At 39.5% G+C, this 23,070-nt stretch overlaps 1 protein-coding gene across 2 annotated transcripts; it reads right to left on the reverse strand.

The window, feature by feature from the left end:
• Positions 1-22,470, reverse strand: SERPINE2 (serpin family E member 2). Of its 2 annotated transcripts, XM_026073082.1 has the most exons (10): positions 22,442-22,470; positions 10,936-11,211; positions 9,624-9,743; positions 8,228-8,455; positions 7,072-7,269; positions 3,515-3,713; positions 3,264-3,364; positions 2,201-2,287; positions 1,552-1,635; positions 1-673 (listed from the first exon to the last, which is right to left on the reverse strand). In XM_026073082.1, the coding sequence occupies exons 2-10, from the start codon at positions 11,189-11,191 to the stop codon at positions 636-638; spliced, it is 1,311 nt and encodes a 436-aa protein (XP_025928867.1). In that variant the 5' UTR covers positions 11,192-11,211; positions 22,442-22,470; the 3' UTR covers positions 1-635. The 2 variants fall into 2 exon arrangements, with proteins under 2 accessions (XP_025928867.1, XP_025928868.1); XM_026073083.1 differs by lacking the exons at positions 9,624-9,743; positions 22,442-22,470 and having other exon boundaries at positions 6-673; positions 10,936-11,206.
• Between the last annotated feature and the right edge of the window lie 600 nt (positions 22,471-23,070).

Raw genomic sequence — 23,070 nt, forward strand, 5'->3', positions numbered from 1 at the left:
GACCATTCATAATGCAGTTTTATTTTTTCCTTTGTACAAAAACAAATATAAAATTTAAATCCAATAGAAAGTGTATACTAGCAATGACAAGTTTACATTACAATAAGACAGGACAATGCGATGTGTATCTAACACCACATTAGTTAAAACTCAGTGATGCATGCACTATATAAAATAAAAATTGCTAGAACTTTTAATCTATTTCTACCAAGAACAGCCAGGTACCAAGATACTCAAGAACCAAAAGTAATCTTGATAGGCAGTATCTACAAAATTAATCCTTTTCCACACACAAGAAGAAACCAACATTAATAGAAACGTTTATCATTCTTTGTTAAAATCCTCTCACAAAAGCCATACATAAAATTCTTAGTAGATACAGAAAAAGCTCAAAAAGTTTGTTAGCATAGGTAACCATTCAGTAGTTTAAAGACTTTTAGACATTTCAAAAAGATATTGTAGTTTTCAATCTGTATTTCTGCCACAAAGCCAGAACTATGCTGACTCCTTTTTCAAAACCTAGCCAGTGGTTAAAAACTAGTTCTTGAGTGAAGTCAGAAAGTAGTGTACAAAATATTTAACAGAACAGGGATGTGTCACATGAGTTTACTTCTTGAAGAAAGTCTATTCCACATTCAAGGTTTGTTTATTTGTCCCATAAACAAGACTGTACCTGCAGGATAAAATGAAAACAAGGATTACCACACAGAGTCTGTAAATACAGTTAAGCTCCTCCATGAAAGTATGAGGTTTAGAGAGCAGTCCAAGCCACTGTGTCAGTCCTGTCTAGCCTTTCTGGAGTTTGTTAGTGCTGACCAGGCAGCAGAGCAGCAGCGTACAGGAGACTAGGAGCAGAGAAGCGCACGTTTGGGGAGGCGGCCAGCTCATCGTATTTCCAGCCAGAGACAGAGTGCTTTTGATGCTCTGTGGAGTCTCAGGATGGGGACTGCTGCCAGGAGCCTACTCTTCTCCTAGTACTGGCAGCTGCAGCTTATTCCCCAGTGACTAGCATATCTATTATCCAGATGTCAATGCAAGAAGTAGATGAGCTATTCAATGTAACTGGGTCAGCTCTACTCTAAGAGACTCAATCCATACTGCAGAGGAACCATAACCATGTTTGAACACATACACATGCTCACAGTGGGCTGGGGCAACACTCTGGAACTCTAAAACCCCGATTGCCCTAACACTGTTTTATTGTCTTTCAGAGAGTCTGCTTCTACTCACTAACTCACCATCAGCAGCATGAGGATAATTCCCATTTCCTCTGCTCAGGGGCGCTAGGAGTATTAAAAATAAYGGTCTGTACCCACGAACCTGCCATGCTGGTTTATGTAATCTCTAATTCAGTAGCCAATACTTCTATTTTTCCCTGTTCTGAGTTGTATCCAAAAGAAAATAATCTGGTTCTAAGGCATAAAAATATACCTTTTTTAAGCAATAGTTATTTTGTAGCTTCAGGCTTCTCTCATTTGGGAATTCTTTTGACTCATTCACATAGCTCATACTCAACTTCTATACAAAAAAATACATAGAAATACTGCTTACCTGTAGGATTGTGTCGGATGAAAAATACGAATGGCCTGTCTACTATGAACCAAGGAGGGGATGACCTGGCTATTAATATTGCAGCTTGCAAGAAAAATAAGATTTGAAGTTAGACAAAGGAAATGCCCTAATACATTATACACTGTATCAAAGTGACATTTCCTGGTATATATTAGAAGTTTGTACAGATAAACACCTAAGATGTACCAGTTTGGACACACTTAAAGCAACACAGGTCACACTATTTCCACAGGTCACACTATTTCCATAGGAACCATAGAGAAAAGCAGGAACCACAAAAAGCTGCAAGCAAGTCTTGAGTTGTCACACTGAAGGGATGTAGCAGCTTATTCCTTTTTTCCCCTCCTCCCCCGTAGCCTGGAAAGCTTTAATGGTAGCCACAGTGCTAGCTGTTAGAAGACACTTCTCTAGAGAAGTAAACATGTTTATACTTCCTAGAAGATACAAAATAGATTGATCAAGATTGTAATTTCTCAAGAATATCAAAATTTACCATTAAAAACCCCAACTTATCTGAGTTGAAACAAGATCCTGCAATGGTCTCCAAGCAGACTGTTTTTGCTTAGTGATATAACCTTCTAACATCATTATTCTGAGATCAGCAACTGGCAGTATAGTAGTTGCTTACTTGTTGCTGCAGAAGCTTTGGTTCCATCTTCACTAACTTCAATTTTTGTCTTTTGCAGAACATGAGATACATGAAGACCTTCTGTTCCTAAAAAAACACAGGAAGAACAGCACTTTCAGGCAAATGAACAGTTAAAGCACCTTGTAGCTAGCAGAACTACACAGCTGATAATAATGGGTGCTACAATTCTGCTAAAATCCTAAAGTTGCAGTGAAGAACTGCATTAGTAGTGCTCTTTGAATATAGTCATTAAATTTATAATTACAAAAAAGGGGGGRAAAAAAGCTATTTTACTCCCTTTCCTCATTTACTAATTTTTCCTTAATGGTTTAAATTTCAAGTATCCAGTTACATTTAATTTTAATTACAGAAGTTACTGAAAAAATATTCTATCTGAATTTAAGTTACACTCCCATTTATCTCACTGCTGGAAGAAGGGGGATGGGGACCACACTTAGCAAAACATCTTGCTTCCAATTAACACACAAGAATTTATTCTCAAATTACAGGTTAGCCAGTATGAGGTGGGGTGTTTTAGGTCTGTTTTGTTTGATGGAAACAGAACAGAGGTAAGAAAAGCTCACAAAAGTCAACACCCCATTTTCAGAGGCTAATATTTACAGCTCTGTTTTGGTGCAGTCCCTTAAACTGGGCATTTAGTCTGGCTGTTTCTTTCCTGCAGCTCAAGACAATTTAAACAGTTGAACACATGCTTTTGCAGAAAAAAATTAAATACTACAGTTGCTTCTTCAGTTATGGTTCAAGTAAAAATCTCAGTATTGTTAGAAGCCCTGCCATAGATTTTAGACAATGCTTGAGACCATCAGATAGTAACATCTAATCATAACTTAAGAAGCTGACCAACATGATTTACTCCTGCAACGCAATACAAGGGAAAAGATACTACAGTGTGCACTACTTCAATGGAAGTGGTAAGAAGCCACATTTTGCAAGGTTATTCAGATACAAAACAGAATTTTGCTCTGATGTGGTGTGTCATGGTAATATTTATGCAAGACAAAAAGGGACAACTGCATTGATAAAACAGCCCTGAATAACTTACTTGTTATTTTTGCAAAGTTTGCCTTTGACTGGTCAAACATATCTGTAATACCAAGTGCTTTCAGAGGCTCCTTTAAATCTGTTTCTGCTACTGCTGTAAATCTAGTTAGTAAAAAAGCAAACAAAAAAAAAATCAAAATTATGTAGGAAATCTGCTTTAAGCACTCTATTTCTCCTGTATTCAAGGAGGTATACATTCACCTATTCCCAGAAACAGGCCTTGAAGGGGAAATGGATATTACTAGTACTTACTTGGGTAAAATAACCTGCACTCTTTTTGCTACCATGGTTGTCATCCAGCTTCCTATTGTTTTCGTGCTGATGTGGGGAATGATAGCAGAGAGCGGCGTTGTGCTTTCCGTAGGCAGAGCAATCAACATGCTTATCATTTCACCATGGTATGGCAATTCAATTATATTATACCATAGCTCATTTGGGGTACTTGTAGTGCCTAAAAGATAACAAGCCATAATTACTACAGCCTTCAATCTCCATTTTATCTTCAGATACCTACTGCTATAATAAAGTCTGTTAGGAAAACTTTGCCCATATCTTGAAACAGACTGTAAAAAAGACCTAAGACAGACTATTGCCTTCCAGCCAGGCAACCCTTCAGAAGTAGCATGGGGTCTGTACAGATGTTAGTTTGACAAAAAGCAGGAATAGGAAGTAGGAAGCATCAAATATTAATTTGAATTTGATATGCATATTATTTCCCAGATTAACCTCATCAGCCCACAATGGTAGGCCAGCTACATTAGAAGTTACCAGGTCTGACTCAGCTGGGATCTCTACTTTAGATCTCAGCTGTTGCAGAACTAATCGGAGTGACAGTCCTGCTTTTTTGCTTTTTGTTTCTCAGTGCTCAAATTGAGGAGACCTTATAGGCAAGTGCTTTTTCCTCAAAGAGTCATTGGAAGAGCTTCTGTTTCAAATAGTCCATTACATTTGCTTTAAGATTCCTCCGCATCTTGCAGTTTCTAAGCTCATTTTTCCCCCTCACATTTCACCAAGACACCTCTTGAAATTTACAGGGTAGACAAGATACAGTGGCACATAGATCCTGCCCTGGAAAAGTTTAAGAATCACATGTTGGGTGAAGAAACATCAGGCTGTTGATTCGAGCTTAATCAGAAGCATTATTCTTGGGCTCAGAAATAATCATAGGTAAGGACCAAGTACAAAATGGAACTGGGATTTGTCTGAGGTACAGCAAGAGACTGAGCTTATCTTGAAGTTTGGTCAGGTACATATGACAGAGTGCTGAAATACCTTGACCTTCTCTTCTCTGGTCTCTTACAAATAAAGATCTAAACCTATGAGATAGCTGTCAGCCTTGGGGCTTTCTGTGTTGTTGATTTGGTTGTGGGAGAGTTTGGGGGCAGGAAGGGAAGGGTGGGATCAGAGCTTTAATTGGGCCTGTCATGTAACTTGGTAACCAGTTTAGTGTTATTTTGGCTAGACAAATCAGAAGTTCACTATCACAAGTTTGCAACCACAAAGAGCACTATGCATTATATAAACACTTCTGGTGACATACTATTCACTGCATGCAGTAATGAGCAGCAAGCTGCAGCTGCTGCATCTGAGCAGGCTACAGTTAKAATTAGCTTCCATACCACTTCAGACTAAAGGTAGTTCATCTTCACCTTCTCTTCTGTTTGAGGTAGGGAGACATGAGGCAGTTATTCCTCTTTTCCAAAGGGGAACAGAGCTATAGCACATTGCTTAATAAGGATCACATTAGGAAGCAATTTTAGTCTTTCGGCTGCAGTGAAGAGCAGCCTGCCTATGCATTTTGGGAGCCTTATCAGAATAGGAAGGAGATAACAACCCTTCCATGAATTAGAGGGAATGGTGAAAACTGTCTTTGAGCAAACCCACTCCTCCATGTTCCCTTTGGTTACTGTGGGATTTTTGGCACGCGACCAAGCAGCAAATGCTTTTTATAGGAGTTTCAAGTGAAAACTTGATGGTYGAACTGCAGACAGGGTTTTTGGAAAAGTCTTTAGATAGCACTAACACCTTACTATGCTTCCCCTTTCCCCATCTTAGTCTGCGCTTGTCAGCCCAAACTGAAGATTGATGTCCTGCTGAGAAATTTAATCTTGTTGCCAGGGCCATGCAACTTGCCTTGACTGAGTTCAGACTGATAGATGACCGGTAAAGCTGCACTTAATGAGAGAATGTGTCAAGTTTTCCAGTTTGATTATTTCCTTTTATTGTAAGAGTGGTTCTCAGATTTTGGCCTACAGATAAAAATACTGGTTGCATACATTAGCTATATGAATGTGACAAAAGATAAACTGGCAGGGAAATATTGCTTTCCTAATCCAATTCTGCCATACACACTATCGTCATTACTGTTGAGATAGCACAAATGAGCTCCTCTTCACAATCAACTGATGGGATTTTAAAGATGCTTAAGATGTTTATAAAATCTTTTAAACTTAAGGATTCCCTTTTAAGCATTACAGAAAGGATAAAAGCAGCTCTGTGGTAGGATATCTAARGATATCCCACCTAAAACAAGTCCTAGTTCAGCATAATTTCCTTTACTCCTTTCTAGCCTCATAGTATTTCTAGCCTTAATTTATACCAAAATAATGTGGGTTTTCTTTTAAGCCAGCATCAGAATCAAAAAAACAACCCCCCAAAAACTCAAAACCTACAATAAGCTTTAAGGTAAAAGTCTGGCTAAAGATTGCCTTAAATTATGAACTTCACTGAAAGTCCATAGATGAATAAAAAAATATATACTGAAGCAGGGGTCCCAACACTTTAAGCTGTCATCTTTGTGAGAAGTTATATTTGCTCTAGTCCATATACAGTTTTCAGTCAGAAAAATTACAGCCCTTTACAAAAATCTACTAGATTTGCTGAGCACTACTGAGTAAAATTAGGCATTTATAAGCAAGTCAGTGGGTCTTTAACTGCTTTTACTGGATTTACAGAAAGTTACATTTCTAGGCCTATTCTTTAGAATAAGTTTAGTACATATGGAAGCAAATTACAAACAGCACTGCTCTAGTCTTGGAAGGACACAAGAGAAGACATTCATAGATCAAAACTTTAGTTTTACTTTGACCAATAAAATCCCCATAGACCTACAGTAGTGAAGCCCTGAAGCAGTGTCAGTCACATCAAGTTGCTTTGCAATTCTCAAATGGAATTCAGGCTGAACCTCCAAATCTCTCACTTGTAACTCAATTTGAATTTGAGGAGCAGCTTCACAGCTGGAGAGATACAGTCAGCATCCTAACCCTGCGTTACTCAGGCTCTCCCTCTACTATTGATTGTTGAAGTTCCATTTCCTTATATAAGGAAATGGAGCTTCAGTCTTGTATAAATTTATTCTTCTTTAATTAATAAGGGTATTAATTGAATAATCAATCCAATCTTTCTTTTATATACAGTTCATCACTAGATAAACTCAACATTCAGTTTGTCGGCAGTTTTTTGTTCTCTTAAATATTGATTTTTCTCCTACAATAAGGCTTAGGTGACATGCAAAGTCTTGGTGTTGGTACTTCAGACTTTTTTTTTTTAAAAGACACTAGGATAAAGTATGTACTTTGTCAGAGTGTTTGAACTTAAGCAACTATTAAATAGTTTGCACAGCAACCTCATCCATACCTCAGAAGTTTGAGATACTTGTGTAAGACTGCAAAGCTTCTAACATCAGCCACAAAAAATATCATTAAACAGTGCATACATACTGAACTCCTTTTTTTCAGTTTGAAGGAGAAAGCAGACATTTTGCAAACCTTCTTGTGTATTTTAGAGTGGAGAAAAATTTTTGTGCTTACCACAGCGGAAGATAGATAACTGGGACAGCATAGGAACTTGGTAGGTCTTCCCATCAGCTCCATAAAATGGACGTTTCTTTGTATTTTCAGGTCGAAATCGTGATTTCCATAAGCCCTTGAAATACACAGCATTTACCAGAACAAGTCTGGTCAAACTACCATCAATATCATCTGGAGCTACAACTTGATCAATCATACCTAAAAAACAGTAAGGACAGACTGAGCATGTGCTGTCATAACACCAGCCAGCTGATCGCAGAGACAATTAAAGCACATTTTACTTCAGGCTTTTTAATCTTTGAATGCATTCTCCCGCAAGGAGTTGGTACATTTGGGGGTAACAGTTTCAGCTGAAGCAGTTTTGCCATTCATGTACTGCTTATAACATTGTCTACCATGTCACCAGCTTTGCATAGCAAAGTTTGACACCCTCATTTTGCATATACCACATCCAACACCATTAGCATCATGCTCCTCACATCCAGGAGGTACTGGTTTTAATTCCAAGAGATACCAAAGAGTTTATCTAAGCTATGAATACATTGTAAGAAAATCTCTGGTTTAACATATGTAAGCCTGACAATTAGATGCCAAAAGGCTTGAAACATGAAGAGTTCTGTCAAGGCAGTGTTGATTAAAAAACTTCCACTAAACATGACTCCCTAAGAATACTGCCACATCTTGCAGGATTTTAGGGTAATAAGAACAAAGGCTGAACTGCTCTACAGCTTATTAGAAATCAGATTTGAGTCAGGAGTTTGCACACATCTTGTGTTTTAGAAGGCATAGCTCCAGGAGAATGCTGTTTGGATATCTTGTAGGTTGGCAGAAGGCAAAGAATACTAGAAGTTCCCCTGCTCCCATGGAGAGCAAGAAGGAAATAACCAAAAGACCTCCAAAAACCAAAAAAGCCACCACACACCCCTCAAGGCAGCCAGGCAAGCATATTTGCCATGGCAGTGGGAGGGTTCCTGGCCCGCTGGCTCTAAAACACCATGCCTGCACACACACAAGCCAGCTTAAGAACACTTTCCAGCTGCAGGGCAGAGTCTTTTCCTCCCTTCCTATCTTTTCTCCCGTATTTTCCAATTGGATCTGAGGGGTCTCAGAGATGCCACTTAGCAGCCATGCACAGAAAACATTCACTAATACTCACCCCTTGTTTCATTTTTCACCCACTGGTTAATGGAATCACATGCTGCATTTGGGTCCTCAAAGTCCACGCTCTTGACACTGCACTGAAACACCTCTTTGTTCCTTGTAACAAAAGGCACTTCCATTTTAAAGCCACTCTTTGCAAATACTGCATTAGCAATTGTAACAATGTCTTTATTCTTTTTTGAGACTATGAGCCTGTTTATCTTCTTTAACGCTTTACCAACTCCTAGTTGGAAAGAACAGCAAGTTTAATTTAGAATAAGATGACAAATGAACAGTTTTTATTCAGCTATTAATGACATGAAAGGTCAGACATTTAAAGTGCTGGGGTAGAATAAAAAGGTCAAAGCAGGCATTCTGAGAGAGCTTACAGTACACCCATTTCTGATCTCTCATCTGAAGGACACTACTGTTCCCAGCAAAAATGTTACCTTCACCATGACGTCTGCTCCCTGCCTAGCTGTCTACACAGACTGCTATGGACAATGTTGGAGATAAGACCAAGTCTTGATGTGGTATTACTAAGCACACTCTTCCAAAATGTATTTCATGCTGTATAAGCCCAGGTAACTTGTCAGTTATATGCCTGTGACAAGACAAGTCAAGGCCTCAACCTTCTCATCCATGGTCAACAGGCCTGAAGAATTACACAGGTGGTCCTGAGCCTCAGCGTAAGGCAAAGGTTGTTTTCTCACCATCCTTCCTTTCCATTTACTAGAGAATAAAGGAAACAGGATTTCTAGAACAACTTGAAGTCAAGTCTTAAGGCCAGGACATAGTCATTAAGGAAACTAAATCAGCTACAAAGCAGAAGTCAGGCCCTCAACACATGAAGTTGTCTTAAAAAAAAAAAAACAAAAAAAAAAACACGCAATGGGTTCCAATGCTTACAGTCAAGGTCTTCAAGATCTGAGAGCAGCCTGTATTAACTACTCACTAGCCCCTTAACTGCATAGGAAGGAATGCATATGATAGCATAGAAGAACTGCTATGTTCATCATACCCAGTTCTCCCAGTTGTTACAGCTTATGAATAAGGGTTTGTCTACCCAGGGAAGCTATTGCCAGTCAAGCAATTCAATGTTCAACCCTTATACTGGACAAAATCCTTGGGTGACTGTTTCTATAGCAGTTGTCAGTGGGCTCCTTGTTTCCCAACTGCAATTTAGGCAGAAATAATTCCAGACTATTTCCCCATGTAGACAAACTTAAGAGATAATAGCTATATGAAGAGAATAAAGAAGTTGAGAAAGTTATCCTCTTAGCTGCATATCAGGGAAAGCCTCAGATGRCTTTGCTGTTTATAACATCATGAATGCTTTAGTAGTACTCTTTGCATGAAGTTCTACATGTTCACTCTCCATTATTATGGGCAAATTCTTCTGGTGAACATACCATAACAGAGGTTCTCAAACTGTATTCTGTGGACCACTGGTGGTCCACGGAGCACTTGCTGGTGGTCCGGGGAGAGCTGGCTGGTCTCATGATGCTGGCTCTCCTCCTTGCTTCCAGCTGCTAAATTGCATTAAAAGACAGCTAAAGATAGATTAAATACTTTCCAACTAATACCTTTCCAAAGAAGCAGTTGCTGTAGTTGCCAAAGGACTGTAAGGCAATTAAGAAGAGCAGAGGAGGTCTGTGCAAACAGAGGTAGCATCCCATGATAATCTCTATAGCAAGGTACTGGCTACTAAAGAGTTTGAGAACCTCTGTGTCTCACGGCTAAGATGAGAAAATGTTCAGGCCAAATAAAACCAGCTGATATAACACTTCAAAATTTTTGCAAGTACTTATATTTTGAGTACTCAAATGCTCTTGGAGTTCGTTATCCCATGAAGAGATTTCAATTCACAACATTTAGATTTTAATTAAGCTGACAAGTCATTTAGCTGTGTTTTAAATCYAGAACCAAAACAGCAAAGCAAATGAAGACAGGACAACATGTTATATGATGACACTGCTCAAGAATTAAAAGTGTACTTACCTCTTGGAGGGTTTCCTATTCCAGGAAGGAAGGTGGAATGCTGGCACTAAGTTGTTAAGTCTTGCTGGCAAACACTCACAAAAATACTCGGCATGCAAAGCAAAGCAGCAAGAACCTTCAGCCTATACCCTCTAGAAGGGCAGACATTGGCAGAGGAATATAAACCCAGATGCATGCAGTGTCACAAACAGAGACAAGCAGAAATGTCTGTTTCAAGAAGAGGGCACTACAAGAACTAGAGATTCATGGATCCTGACAGCAGAAACAAGAGAACAAAGCTGAAGAGCAAAGTGAAAGCATCAATTATATGGTTAGAGTTCACATTGTTTTTAAGTGACAGTGAGAAATATTCTATTGCCCTGTTATCAGAATCACAAAGGCTGTTTAGTAAAGCCTGAAATGGGATACTACAACCTTCCTACATAGCACTGGCACTGGACCTCCATCCACTCCGTTCTGGGAAATCAATTTGCAAGGATGAGAGGGCAGTTCCAGTTAGGGCCCTTAAGTCATTAACAAAAGCTGCTTATAAGCTAATTCAAGTGTATTTAGATGTCCATACTCAAACCGCCAATTAACTTCCAGAAGTGTGACCTTTTCTTGCTTTGGTAAACAAAGCTAACTGGCTTATATGCAATCTACCACACCTTGAAAACCATCTCAAAGTACATGAGGATTCTGACAAAAAAGCCACAAACCCAAAAAATCCTAGGAATCACTGACCATTTACRCTGTATCTCATCATAGTTGTCAGCTGTTTCTTTGTCTTGCCATCAGCACCCAGCTGCAACACCCCCAATACCGATGCAATCCCATGTGGAGAAACCACAACATTGTCCTGAGGTTTAGTTTTCACTATCTGATTGAAGACCTGGATTCCAACATCAGAGCTCAGTTCCTCCAGAGGATAAAAACTGAACTGGGAACATACAGATGATAAAGTCCCAAGAATAAAGAGAAGTGGGAAGTGCCAGTTCATGATTCCTGGTTGAAAGTTACCTGTAGGAGAACAAGAGGGAAAAAGTTAAGCCAGCTTTCACAAGTATGGCATTTTTCTTTTCAACTTATTATTTAGCTAAAGAACAGACATATCTTAGCACGTATTCTAGCCACCATTTGCATAGTTCTAACAATAGGATTCATACCTGCATTTTACTACTACTAGTATTTCAGGTTGAGGGTTTTCCAGAAGCAATGACAAAATTGCTAAATATAGGCAAGTATAGAAGGACAAAAGCCACAAAGTTGGCAGACTTTTTTTAAACCAAGTTCAGTTAGCTTTGTTTCAGAAAAATGGAACCTCAGATTTCTATATAAGTTACCCTTTAGGATAAGTTAGTGCTAACATGAGTGTTGTGGTATGGTTCTTTAAGAAAAGGGGATGCACTGGTACATGTCATAGGCATTTTCTGCAATGAACAGGAGCATGTATACATATGCAAACAGACCTTCTGTTGTGGGAACTTGACACTTGTGTAGAATAATAAAAAATTAGTTGCATAACTGTCATTTTTTGCAATAGAAAAGAGAGCAGGAAGATTTTTTAGAGGTTAAGGTTGGATTTTAGCCTGCACTTTTTCATACAAGAAAATTCACCAGTTAGTAATATACAGAAGGAAGTTCATATTCAAATACGGCCAGTCTTCATCTGCAAATCTCAACATGTAACACAACTCAGTATCATTATTCCTTCCATGTGTAGGAACTGAAGCACAAGCAGCAGGAGTAATTTTTTCAGGACCTCTCAGCAACTGAGTAGAGAATTGAGCATGAATCCTAAGCAGTAGGTAGTATTTATCTGCTAGACTATTTCCTCCCCATGAAAGTGTATTTATCCCCTTTTTTGCTTGCACAAACAAATACTTAAAGGAATAGTCATGAAATAATCTATACCATAAAGTTAGGCAAGACAGCCATTCTCTTTGCAGTGCACCATTTCCAAAGCTCTCCCTGCTCATCATATTGAGAAATTAAATCACAACATTTCACAACATTTCAGTTGTACATTTCAGGAGCACTGACTTCTCTTTTCAGGCCTGCAAGCAAACCTGTTCCCCAACTGAGGTACTCCAAGAGAGCACTTAAGCGCTAGTCTTCCAAATACATTGATGAGTCAACTGGTTACCCAGTTCACTGAAGGCTAAACAGGCTGCAGAAGGTATACAACTAATTAAAATGCCATTTGTATATTACATGCGCAAACTAAGAATAGGTCCCTCCTCCCCTTGAACCTTCTGATCATAATTGCAGACTTGCACTCTGGCACACAAACTACACCAGAGCTCAGGCCAGCAGAGACTCATTCAACCAGAGAGAATATTTCAATTTACACTTTATTTCAACAGCCTGCCTCCCACTCATAAGTAAGGGTATAATGCACCAAGAAGCTCTGCCATTGCATAGCCTACCTACGCTGCAAGTCAAACCATGCTGGAGCACTCGATCACCAGAAAACCAGCTGGCGTTTTTATAAATTCATTTAATCATCTTTTAATAGCATGTACTTTAACTGTGCTAAAAGACTTGAAAGTAACAAATTCAGTATTTCCATTTTTCTCCAAGGCTCTAACACTTCAGGGGACACCATTTGCTGCTGTAGCACAGAAGAAACCAAATGCTGAACATAAAGGAATCAAGAAACTGTGAGATGTCATTCTCCCTCCAACCCAACTGTGTTAGTATAGGTGTGACCAGAGGAACTTGTGGGACTGATCCAAGTTATGTAAGAAAAGCCAAAAAGCTCCCCTATAAAGCTAAAAAGGCTTCCTATAAAGCAGGTTTACAGCCCTCTCACTAATTAATCATCCCACTAATCTCCTCCTACCTCCCCAAGCCCTTTCAGAACCACTCAAGTAAGATTCCTTCCAAAGCAGCCCCATCCCAGCCATCAGCTCCAAGCCCACTCTGAAAAATGAGCTGAATCTGACCAGCTGCAGCTGATAGAAGCGAAGGGAAAAAATACAAGTTTAATCTGACCACACTAAAGTAGGTTACATGAGTCACACTTCCTAGAAAGTCTTATGATTTGTCCTTGATCTCACATTAATGGCTAGAGCAGGAAGTAGGCATGGGAAGGACCAGCAGCTTGACTAGGAAAGTGAACTCGTATTCCCTGTGGTTTTTCAGTAAGGAATGCTCTTGGAGTTTTGATACTCATATATACAAGCCACCTGAAATCTCAAGTTTTGCTCTCAAGAGGGAAGAATTCCTCCTTCTCCCAAAGAGYAGCTATACACAGTCAATCATGCTTCCTTGTAGAAAGCAAACATGGCTGCCACTCAAAGATAAGCTAGGTTTTCATTTTAAGTAGCGGTACATGTGTGCACACACGTTTTTAAGAGAGTATTAGTGTGGTGACTATCTCTTCTTCCTACAGAGAGGAAAGAAAACTAATACTTAATGCCAGTGGTAATAAGACTTTAACCATTACCTAGTATGTTAGCAAAGAACAAAAGATTCTTAGGTAGGCCTACTTAGACACAAGTGAACAGTTAATGGTGGTGCCATACAGCCTACCACACACAGCAAATGAGACCAGCAACAGTCCCAGACCACAGCACCGCACAGACCACACCATTCAAGCTGCTATTTGACCGTTCTGCTTTGGACTGTGGAAGTTCTGCCCAACCCAGCCTGCAAACCAGAAGGGATTCAGACATTTTGAGTACATCTACCCTCGGCATGCTAGTCAAAGTCGGACATTTCTCTTCTTTGTCTTTACACTACCACAGTATATTGCAAGTCAAGTTTTCTACTTCAGTGGTGACAGGCTCCTTCCAGACTGAAGATATGCCAGCTATGAACAGCCTTGCATTTTCCCAGTGAGATGACTGAAACCTTGTCAGAATGCAGTCATTGACTGTGCTCCCACAGCCAGTGCTACAGGATTTTTCTTTTTCTTTTTGTTTCAGTGAAGAAGCCTATGACCTCCTGTACCTGGTTTCCCCAGGAAACTGCATGCTTGCCTACCCTCTCACACCTGCCATGCCATTAGAAAGGGTTGTTCTCTATTTCAGAGTACAATCTCTAGCAGATGCCTACTAAATAAGTGAAACAAAATTCTGCAATGTTCTGAGCATGGGAAAGAGTAAATAGCTTTTAATGCGAGTTAAAGCATTTACTTCTTGGCCCTGTTATGCCCATTGTGCAGCATAACCAGCTAACTGGGGAGCTAATTTTATCTTTGAGCAGAAGTGGCATTTATATGTTATTAATGTTTCTGGCATGGATTTCAGTATATTCAACTTTTACACAGTTCAGTAACAAGAAGTGCATTTGCATATCCTGAAAGAAAGAAACAGCTTAAGTACAGTGCAAGGAAAAAAAATCTAAAAGGATGTAGGATGTGTAGGATGGAAAACACAGTTGACCTGCTATAGAGAATACCAACGAGCTTTCAACAAGCTTTCATAACTCTGATGCTAAAAACCTCAGTGATAGTTAACTTTTAATCTAATGCTCTAAGACAAAAATACAAGCTAGGTATTTTTGTCTATGACCCTTGTATTTTTACAATGTTAATGAGTAGGTGTAAGGTGTATAGGTAAATCCATCTACATGTATGTAGGTTTTTGCAAGATGCTGGACTAAAACAAAGTTCTCTCTACAAGGTATCTTACCCACTTTAGATTGAGAACTTGCAGGAAGGACAACACCACAAAACTCAGACTTGTATATACACACATTTCTTTGGGTCAGTATTAGTATTTACATTGTCTACTTACAAAAAGGAGAAATTTATTCCTCATGCAAATCCAATACTTAACCTTGATGCTAAAGTTTCCACACAAGATAAGAGAGCATTATGCATCAAGCTGCATGAGACACGCACCTTGTCCACAGCAAGTGTACCAAGAACACCATTACTCCATCTGCCTTACTGAACAGCACCATACTGAGTCCTATACACCATTCTAAATTAGTTGTTACAGCCCATATCTAACTCCAAGGCCTAGCTTAAGATGCTGTGCATTTTTAGGCTCTTAGTCCAGTCAGGTACACAGCTTTCTTTGAAAGGAAGGAAGGGAACATTGCAGTTGGTCATATCTGCACCAGCCTATTTCATGAGATGAAATGTCTTCAAGCTATAATCTCTAGATGACCTCGGTCTCTGCTGGCATTGCAATCAGCTAACCCTCAGGYATACCAGACAAAGCACTCAACTCTCACTAGGCTCAACTACTTAGATCTCCCACATAATGCATATTTTTTGATTTTGACTGAAGTTATTATGTAAATATTCAAGTCAACAAAAAGGATACAAGGTTTTCAGCACACATTTACTAACTTTGGTACAGAAGCACAGGCATATTAATACTGACTGTTTGATCTGGATATAGAAAGACATCTGGTGGAGCTGGTAGAAGTTTTGTCTTCAGCCCCAGGCATGAAAAGCTATTTGAAAAAGGAGATTCTCCCACATGAAGGAATTAGCTTATGAAGGACTCTGTCTTCAGAGAGCTGTTCCACTCTTTCGCAAGGAGAGGAACAAGGGAAATTAGTTTGGTTCAAGGTCAGAGGCAAAAGACTGAGCTGGAAAAAAAACAACCACATTTAAAACACAGGTCATGAGCTGGAGGAAAAACCTATCTTGGATAGTCAATTCAGACTAAAGAAAATTTTTAAAGTAGATTGAGAAGAAACAGTGAACTGTATATACATTTCTAGGTCTCCATATCTACTGCACTAAGTACAAAAGTATTTTAGAATCCCATGAGAAGTCTCCAAATGTTGCTGTTGAGGTGATGCTTCAAAATAAGCTGTAAGCTACAAGGCTCATTCCATCTTGCAACTGAAAGATTCTGCCAGTTCTTTGAAGACAGATCAGGCATAAGTAGGCTTAGACACTGGATTTCATTCCTCTGAATAGTTGTAACCGAAATAGCAAACACAGCTAAGTATCAAGTAAAACCAAAAAGCAGTCTTGCAACATTGCAGGTCTCAGCTGTAGAGCCCCCAAAAGCTTAGAGCTCATGAGTCCAGCTGGCATGCACTGGGCAGGCAGCCTGGGTGTCCAGAGAAACTCAGACTGGGTCAAGCTATCAGGGACTTCTCAGAGTCTGAGATACTGTTGTTTTCTTGTCAGTGCCATCTGTGCTAGTAATTTAGAGGTCTTATTTCAACTGACATGTGAGCTCAAAGGAAGTTGTTTCACTTCAGGCATTTAACTAACTCTTTCCAGCAGGACTGAATAAATACTCAACCAAACTTGTTAACAGTTGTTTAAGGAGTTGGCTGAGCACACAGCAATTGTTTCTTCAAAGCAATGAATGAGACCACTCCGGCTGCAATGGGAAGGTCACATGCTGGGTCTTGTTTTTCAGATGATGCACACTTGACGGCATATTAAGAAACTCAAGCCTGTTGGTAAGCTTTTCCTCTCCTCCTCACAGGTGTTCACAACTCTAAGTCTCTTATATTCCAATGCCTTCAACCTCAGTCTCCCCTCCTATGATGCCTCTTGGCCTCTGCTACTTCTAAGGATGCTTTCAAACTTGGAGCACCAGGACCTATGTTCTGAGTGTAAATGTGTTCAGAAGTGGCTTCCTTCAGTAAGCACCACAGAAGACAAACCAGAACTGTAAAACGTTTGGTCTTCCCTCCAGGTTTTCTAGTACATCCTCAGTGTTGGCTCTTTCTTTTTGTCTAACAACTCCTTTCAGTGTCACCTGCTTTAAAGAAGCAAAGTAAACAGATCCACCACATATAGCATGTATATTTTCATTTGTGCATATATGAACATGTCAGGTCACAAAAATCTAACACTAGAGACTTTTTATTAAATCTGGAATGTTTAGTACATCTGTACTTACATCTTAGTGTTACAAAGATAGGATGATTGCTGGCTTTCAGACATTTTTAAACAGTTCAGTACTCATATTGCTTATTGAAGAGGAATAACTGCCAATGACACAAGATAAATGTGCCTTATACACAGAGTTAAGCTGGAAGATTTTTAAAGCACTTGGTATATTAAAGATATTGGTCCAACTTCAGGCATTACAGTCAACTTTGCACACAAGTGCAAAGAGCACAGTCTTGGTTCTGAGGCTCTTCTCTAGCCACCTTAATCCTTTCTCTGCTATTTCTAATTCTCAGTTCATTATTCCATTTGTGTTTGTTTCAAGATGGACTGTCTCCATCTGGAAAGCCTCCCTTTCAGCTTTGTCCAACCAACTTCCCCTGCCAAAGGGAAATTTCCCAGTAGAGCTCTGACTTGTAAAACTGGCTGGCCCCAGATAGTAACCATCTCTTTGTCCAAGCAGAATTCCCACGTGAACAGAAAGTTAGAGTTTAATAGTTCTTTATGAAGAGCCCTGACCACCACTTCTTGGGAGTTTCAAGTTAGCATGAAGGACAGACAGACAAGCTCCACTTCAGACTTCCTGTAGCCTCACAGTGTCTCCAGTTTATAAGCCAGACTGCTTTTCTCCACAAGTATTTCTTTTACAATGTTTACATTGTAGTGGTTAACTGCACTACATGAAATGTGGTCTCCATAATACTAATTAATAGAGACAAATTTCAATATCACTAATTGAGCTGTAGCCATATTACAGCTGCATAAGCACTATTAAGAATTTAAAGAATGTATTAGATATACATAAATGAGGGGCATAAGAAAAACAAATGATACATAAATTCCTAATTAAAAACAGCCAACTTGTGTTCTGCTTCATGAAGTAAATATACATTTTGCTGATAATACAAAGCAGGGGGGTTATGAAGATTATTCTGGGAATTTACAGTTCTATCACCATTTTCAAATTGTATCCATATTCTCTCATTTGGGAGGCTCAACAACTATTGAGAAAGTTTCTATGCATTATTTACTTCTAAATTTAAAGTAGAATTTCTAAAAACTTCTTTAATCTACCTGATACTGTAAGACTTGACAATAGATCTTAAAGAGAATTATGATTTTAATTTACTGATGTCCCTTTAATAACATGGCTTTGCTGTTCCCAGGTTCTTTATGCAGCATGGTTATTTTACCATAATGAAGAAACATCATGGAACAGTCAGCCCATCATGATTAACRCTGCAGAACCAGTTTTCCAAAAAAGATGCAGCACAGCAGTGTTTCACAACATGGGAGTGAGGCTATACTCTAGTATTCTGGACTTACCCCAGTAGAATGAAAGACAGTTCAAAGATTAAAGCATTTGCCTAAGACCTACCAGCAGGTCCATAACCCAGCTTCCTGCATGAGATTTAGTGGAAGAAAAAGCCTAATGGAACCAGAGTTCCCACATTTACTATACATTAATAATGCTCCCTATACAAGTACAAGTTCATTAAGAACCAAAGGCAAATCTACAGGATTGTAAGCTCCCATTAGTAAGGTACAGGATATTTAACTCTTTGCTAATGGGCTACATGAGCACAGATTTATAAAGTCACTCCACAAGCTGTGGAACTAACAAGGACTGTTTACTTACCAATTTCACCACCACCTTCACCTTATCCCCTACTTTCCTACAGAATTTATCTGCCTTTCTTCCTGGAAGAAAACAGGAGGAACCCAGTAGCCTTTCATTTTCCCTTGTTACTAAATTGCTGTGACATCAGGACTCAAACTTCTGCACTCTTGATAGAAACCTGAAATTTGTTCCTTCTGCCCCCAGATAAGTTTAATCTAGTGGCCAAGCACACACGCCCCATTTCATACATGCACCAGGCTGAGAGAGCAGAAATAGCCTTGTGCAGAAAGGCTCCATGAGAAGTAGCAGCTTGGGTCTGTGTGAAGATCTATGCTTGCAGCTGACTGAATATTGAGCACGCTTCCTAGTACACATCCTTCTTTCTCTCCCTTCCATATCAGGAGGTTTAAAATATTAATACTTGACCTAGAGAACTGTCAGGGAAAAAAAATTCTTTATTAAAAATAGTGAGAGTTAGGGGCGCAAAATCAAATCCTCAAACTGAGGGTGAAAGTTTCAGTGAAGCTTTGACAAGGCATGCAAGCTGTTACATAGCAGAAAATAGGCAGTTATTTGTCTTCAGATTCTACAACCTTTAGGATTAGTTTACCCTTTAAAGTGCTTTTCTTTGCTATTAAACAGCCCCCTACCAAGCCTAGTTCCTATCATTCCACATCCTAGGGTTCAGCCTGGGTTTGCAGCATGAACTGAAGACTGGGTTTTCTATGTAACAATAATACTTCTATACTCTGAGAAATTAAGAGATGTAAGGATATCTCAGCTAGCATGTTAGTAAGTTTTAACCCATTTTTTCCTTCAAAAGGTAAAGCTATGGTTGTAACGATGTTGGTAGTTTTATACAGCTACCCAGCTGTACTGTATTGTATTTTGTTATACTTTTATTTCACCATAAAAGTAAATTGGAACAACTCTAGTACTTCTGTTAATCATAAAAACTTTTGTTTTTATACAAACTCATTGATATCCAAGGCCTGAAACTTAACACTTTAGCTAGGGAATGYTACCATGAGACTTCCTTCTGACAGCAAGGATTGAGAGAGATCAGGAATGCTATTCTGACCATTTACTTTGTGGTTGGAGATCTGCCAAAGTGATAGGTGACTTCCCTTTGTATTTTTAAAAGTCATACTGTACTTTTACCATGAAGAACTTCCTATTTACAAGTGAATTTTTAGAGCCTCCGGTCCCAATCTAAAATACTAAATCAAGAATAAAGTTCTTAAGTGTAACTTAACCAAGGATGAAAATATTTAAAATTCAAGATGAAAACAGACCCATTTCCTGAATACAGGATAGCTTCACTGACACAGACCTGAGTTCACAGAAACTTCAGACACTAAGCTAGATGCAGCAAGCATTTCTCAAACATATCAGAAGTTAAAGGTATCAGAGTTTAAGTTTACCCACAAAGAGGATATGGATATTTACTTTTTCCCTTTACAGCATACAGACATTTTGTTATATTCATCCTTATCCCCTTCCCAGCTTTAGAAACAGGACCAGCCAGTCACAAAGGCATCAGAAACCACACATGCTGACCAGTGAGGATGCAGGAATGAGGCACTGTTCTGGGACCCTAACTTATATTCAAATAGACATCTCAGTCATCTGCAAGAACATTCTCATTAACCAGTTAAAGAACATTAACAGCTATTAAGAAAAACAACTGTATTTAAGACAACATACTCTTCATTCATCTGACCTCGGTTCTGTAGCCAATTAATCCCACCAGCTTTACCACAGGTTTCTGGAAAGGCAAGACCTGAATTTCCATTTGGGSGGGTGGGGTGGGGGAGAACTGAACATGAGCAATGCACAAAAGTCCTGGGAGAACAGATCATGACCTGGTGTATTAAACCATCTGATTCAGTTCAAACAGAGATCATGGGCTGGGCTGTGAACTGCACTGGCCAAGAAGCCTCCACGCGGTCCATCACTATTTCTGTAATGCAGATGACGAACCTCAGAGGAAGTAGGCAATTAGCTGGGACAAGCAGCCTCTTAAACTGAGCTGCCAAAGCAGCTGGAGACCTCAAGCCTGCTTCACTGCTGAGAAAGCAACATGAACTACTCCTTCTGCAAGACTGGGACACACAGCAAGATGACGACACATAGCTAAAAGGTAAACCCACCAACTTTTACATAAGATTTCTCAAATATCTTCTTACTTCACATTCTTAGGTAAACAGAAAGGAAGAGGAAAGATTACATGTACATTCAGTTCTCCTCTTGCTTTTGTGCCTGTAACTTGTCAGTGCCAATGCAAGAGTTTGCCCCCTCCTACTGGGGGGAAAAAAAAAAAGATAAAATAAAATTACACAAAACACCCCAAACTATTCCTCCTCCTCCCCCTCCAAACACCCCCCCCCACACACACACACACAACCTTGGGCCAACAGGAACTTGCAATTCAGACCAGGCAACACAGCTGTCACAGAAGCAGAGGAACATCAGTAAATAATGCCACATGCTCTTCCGCAGGAATAGGTGTTCAAGTTATTCAATAATAAGAAAAGCACTTAGGAAGAAAGCAAACCTTGGTCAAAGCTACCCAGCTGAAGAACAATTCTATCATCTGTACATCAACTGAAGTAAGAGAAGAGATTAAGATATGCCAAACATTTCTCAATATTGCTCCACAGATGCTAGTGTAATCTACAGCTTCAGCTTACGAACAGTCTGTTGATGACAGACATTTCTCACTAACAAATGCAACAGCTTTTACCTGCACTCTGAGGTCACTACATACACACAGCCTCGAGTCTTCAGTTCAGGACTCGCAGGTTATTTGTCYTGTGATGTAGTTGCTCTCATGGTCACCAGAAATTAAGAAATAAAACCTCAGGCTGCTGCTTCTGCAGTCCAGGAAGAAGAGAGAAGGAGGCTACCTGCAGCATCACATTGCTGACCATGATCAGCAAGACTGAGATTTCTACTTTAGAGAGATCAATTCACAAGATGGATATACCTTCATATTTTAAAATGGCTTGGTGACATATTTAACAGACACAAGCATAGGTTACCTCAAGATTTCAGCTGCAAATATAAGCAAAATGTCTTTCTGGCTATTAAAGATGGACATTGAACCATGGACAGTTAAGACACAATAACTGCCAGGAATTGTGCGTTTCAAAGACACTGCCCTTAAGAAGAGGTGCTAAAGCCTAAATAAAGCATTTCTGTTAGCATTTAAGTGTATTTCAAGTCCATCATAAGCAACTTGATAAACTATGGCCCAAACTAGCATTGCCACTAAAATTGTCCCATCCTCCTCCTGTCCATGGTCACTGGGTCCTACTTCAGCAATGACCTTCTCCTGGCACTGGCAGGAATATTTGTGTAGCTGAGCAGTGAACTATATCAGGACTAAAGAGGCAGGAAAAGGCAGAGCACAGGACAGCTTCTCAGCACCACGCCAGCCTAAGCATCTATGTAGTTATAGCTGTGGAATGTGGTCACCTTTGCTTTTCTATTTCTGCTCTCTTCCTATCCCATCACTTTAACCCCCAGCAGAGGGGACACACCTGAATGTGTACATGGTTGAACATATTAAGCTTCCTCATACTTTCACAGATGAAAGACTGAGTTGTTTCAGAAAAGCATTTTTTTAAAATAATTTCCTCATTTGTAACGTTAATCTTGAAGTTCCTATGTAGGAGGTTGGCTCTTCCATAGTAACTGCCCTCCAAAGCTAAAAAGAGGAGGCAATTCTGTATATCACTCAACCTGCTTATTCAAAGCTGGTTTATGGTCAATATAGGCACACTGAATTACATGCTACTTACAGGCTGATATTTCAACAGTGACTGCTGTGGTGTGACTTACAAGTCATGTTTTACAGGTGATTGGAAGGATGCCCAGAGGCATACAAAGATGACAGCACCCAGTTAACACTTTATGGATTAGCGATGATTAATCCATCTTTTCTGTCTTCCTGTATGTAAAACCTTCGACCCTAAAGAACAGTAGAATCCAGTTAGCAGACCAACTAACTGGAAGTGTTTTGATGATTAGGCTGGATTTTCCCCCTAACAAATATTATAAGAGCATGCCTCTCATGCATGCTTGTGATTAAGCAATCCAAGCTGTCTAGACAATCCTAACTTAAGATTCCAAGAAGAAAAATCTTCCACCCAGTCTCAGCTTTTTCAATCATGAACACTGCAATTGCTTACCAAGAATCAGGAACAACTACTGGCTGCCTGAGCCAGGTAGATACTGACCCTGCCGCCTCCAACACAACACAAACCTAGCTACAGCTCCCTCTAAACTCCACCCTTACCACAGGGGGGATGCAATTCATATACATCTCCCTTCTAATTTCTAGCAATAGGGTGAGGTGGCTATTTTTATATGCGCGCACACACACACTTAAATCTGGTCTAAAAATTGCCCAGTGCAACTTAGTGCCTTC

This window comes from Apteryx rowi, unplaced genomic scaffold (genome assembly GCF_003343035.1).
Source record: "Apteryx rowi isolate R43461 unplaced genomic scaffold, aptRow1 scaffold_36, whole genome shotgun sequence".
Lineage (NCBI taxonomy): Eukaryota > Metazoa > Chordata > Aves > Apterygiformes > Apterygidae > Apteryx > Apteryx rowi.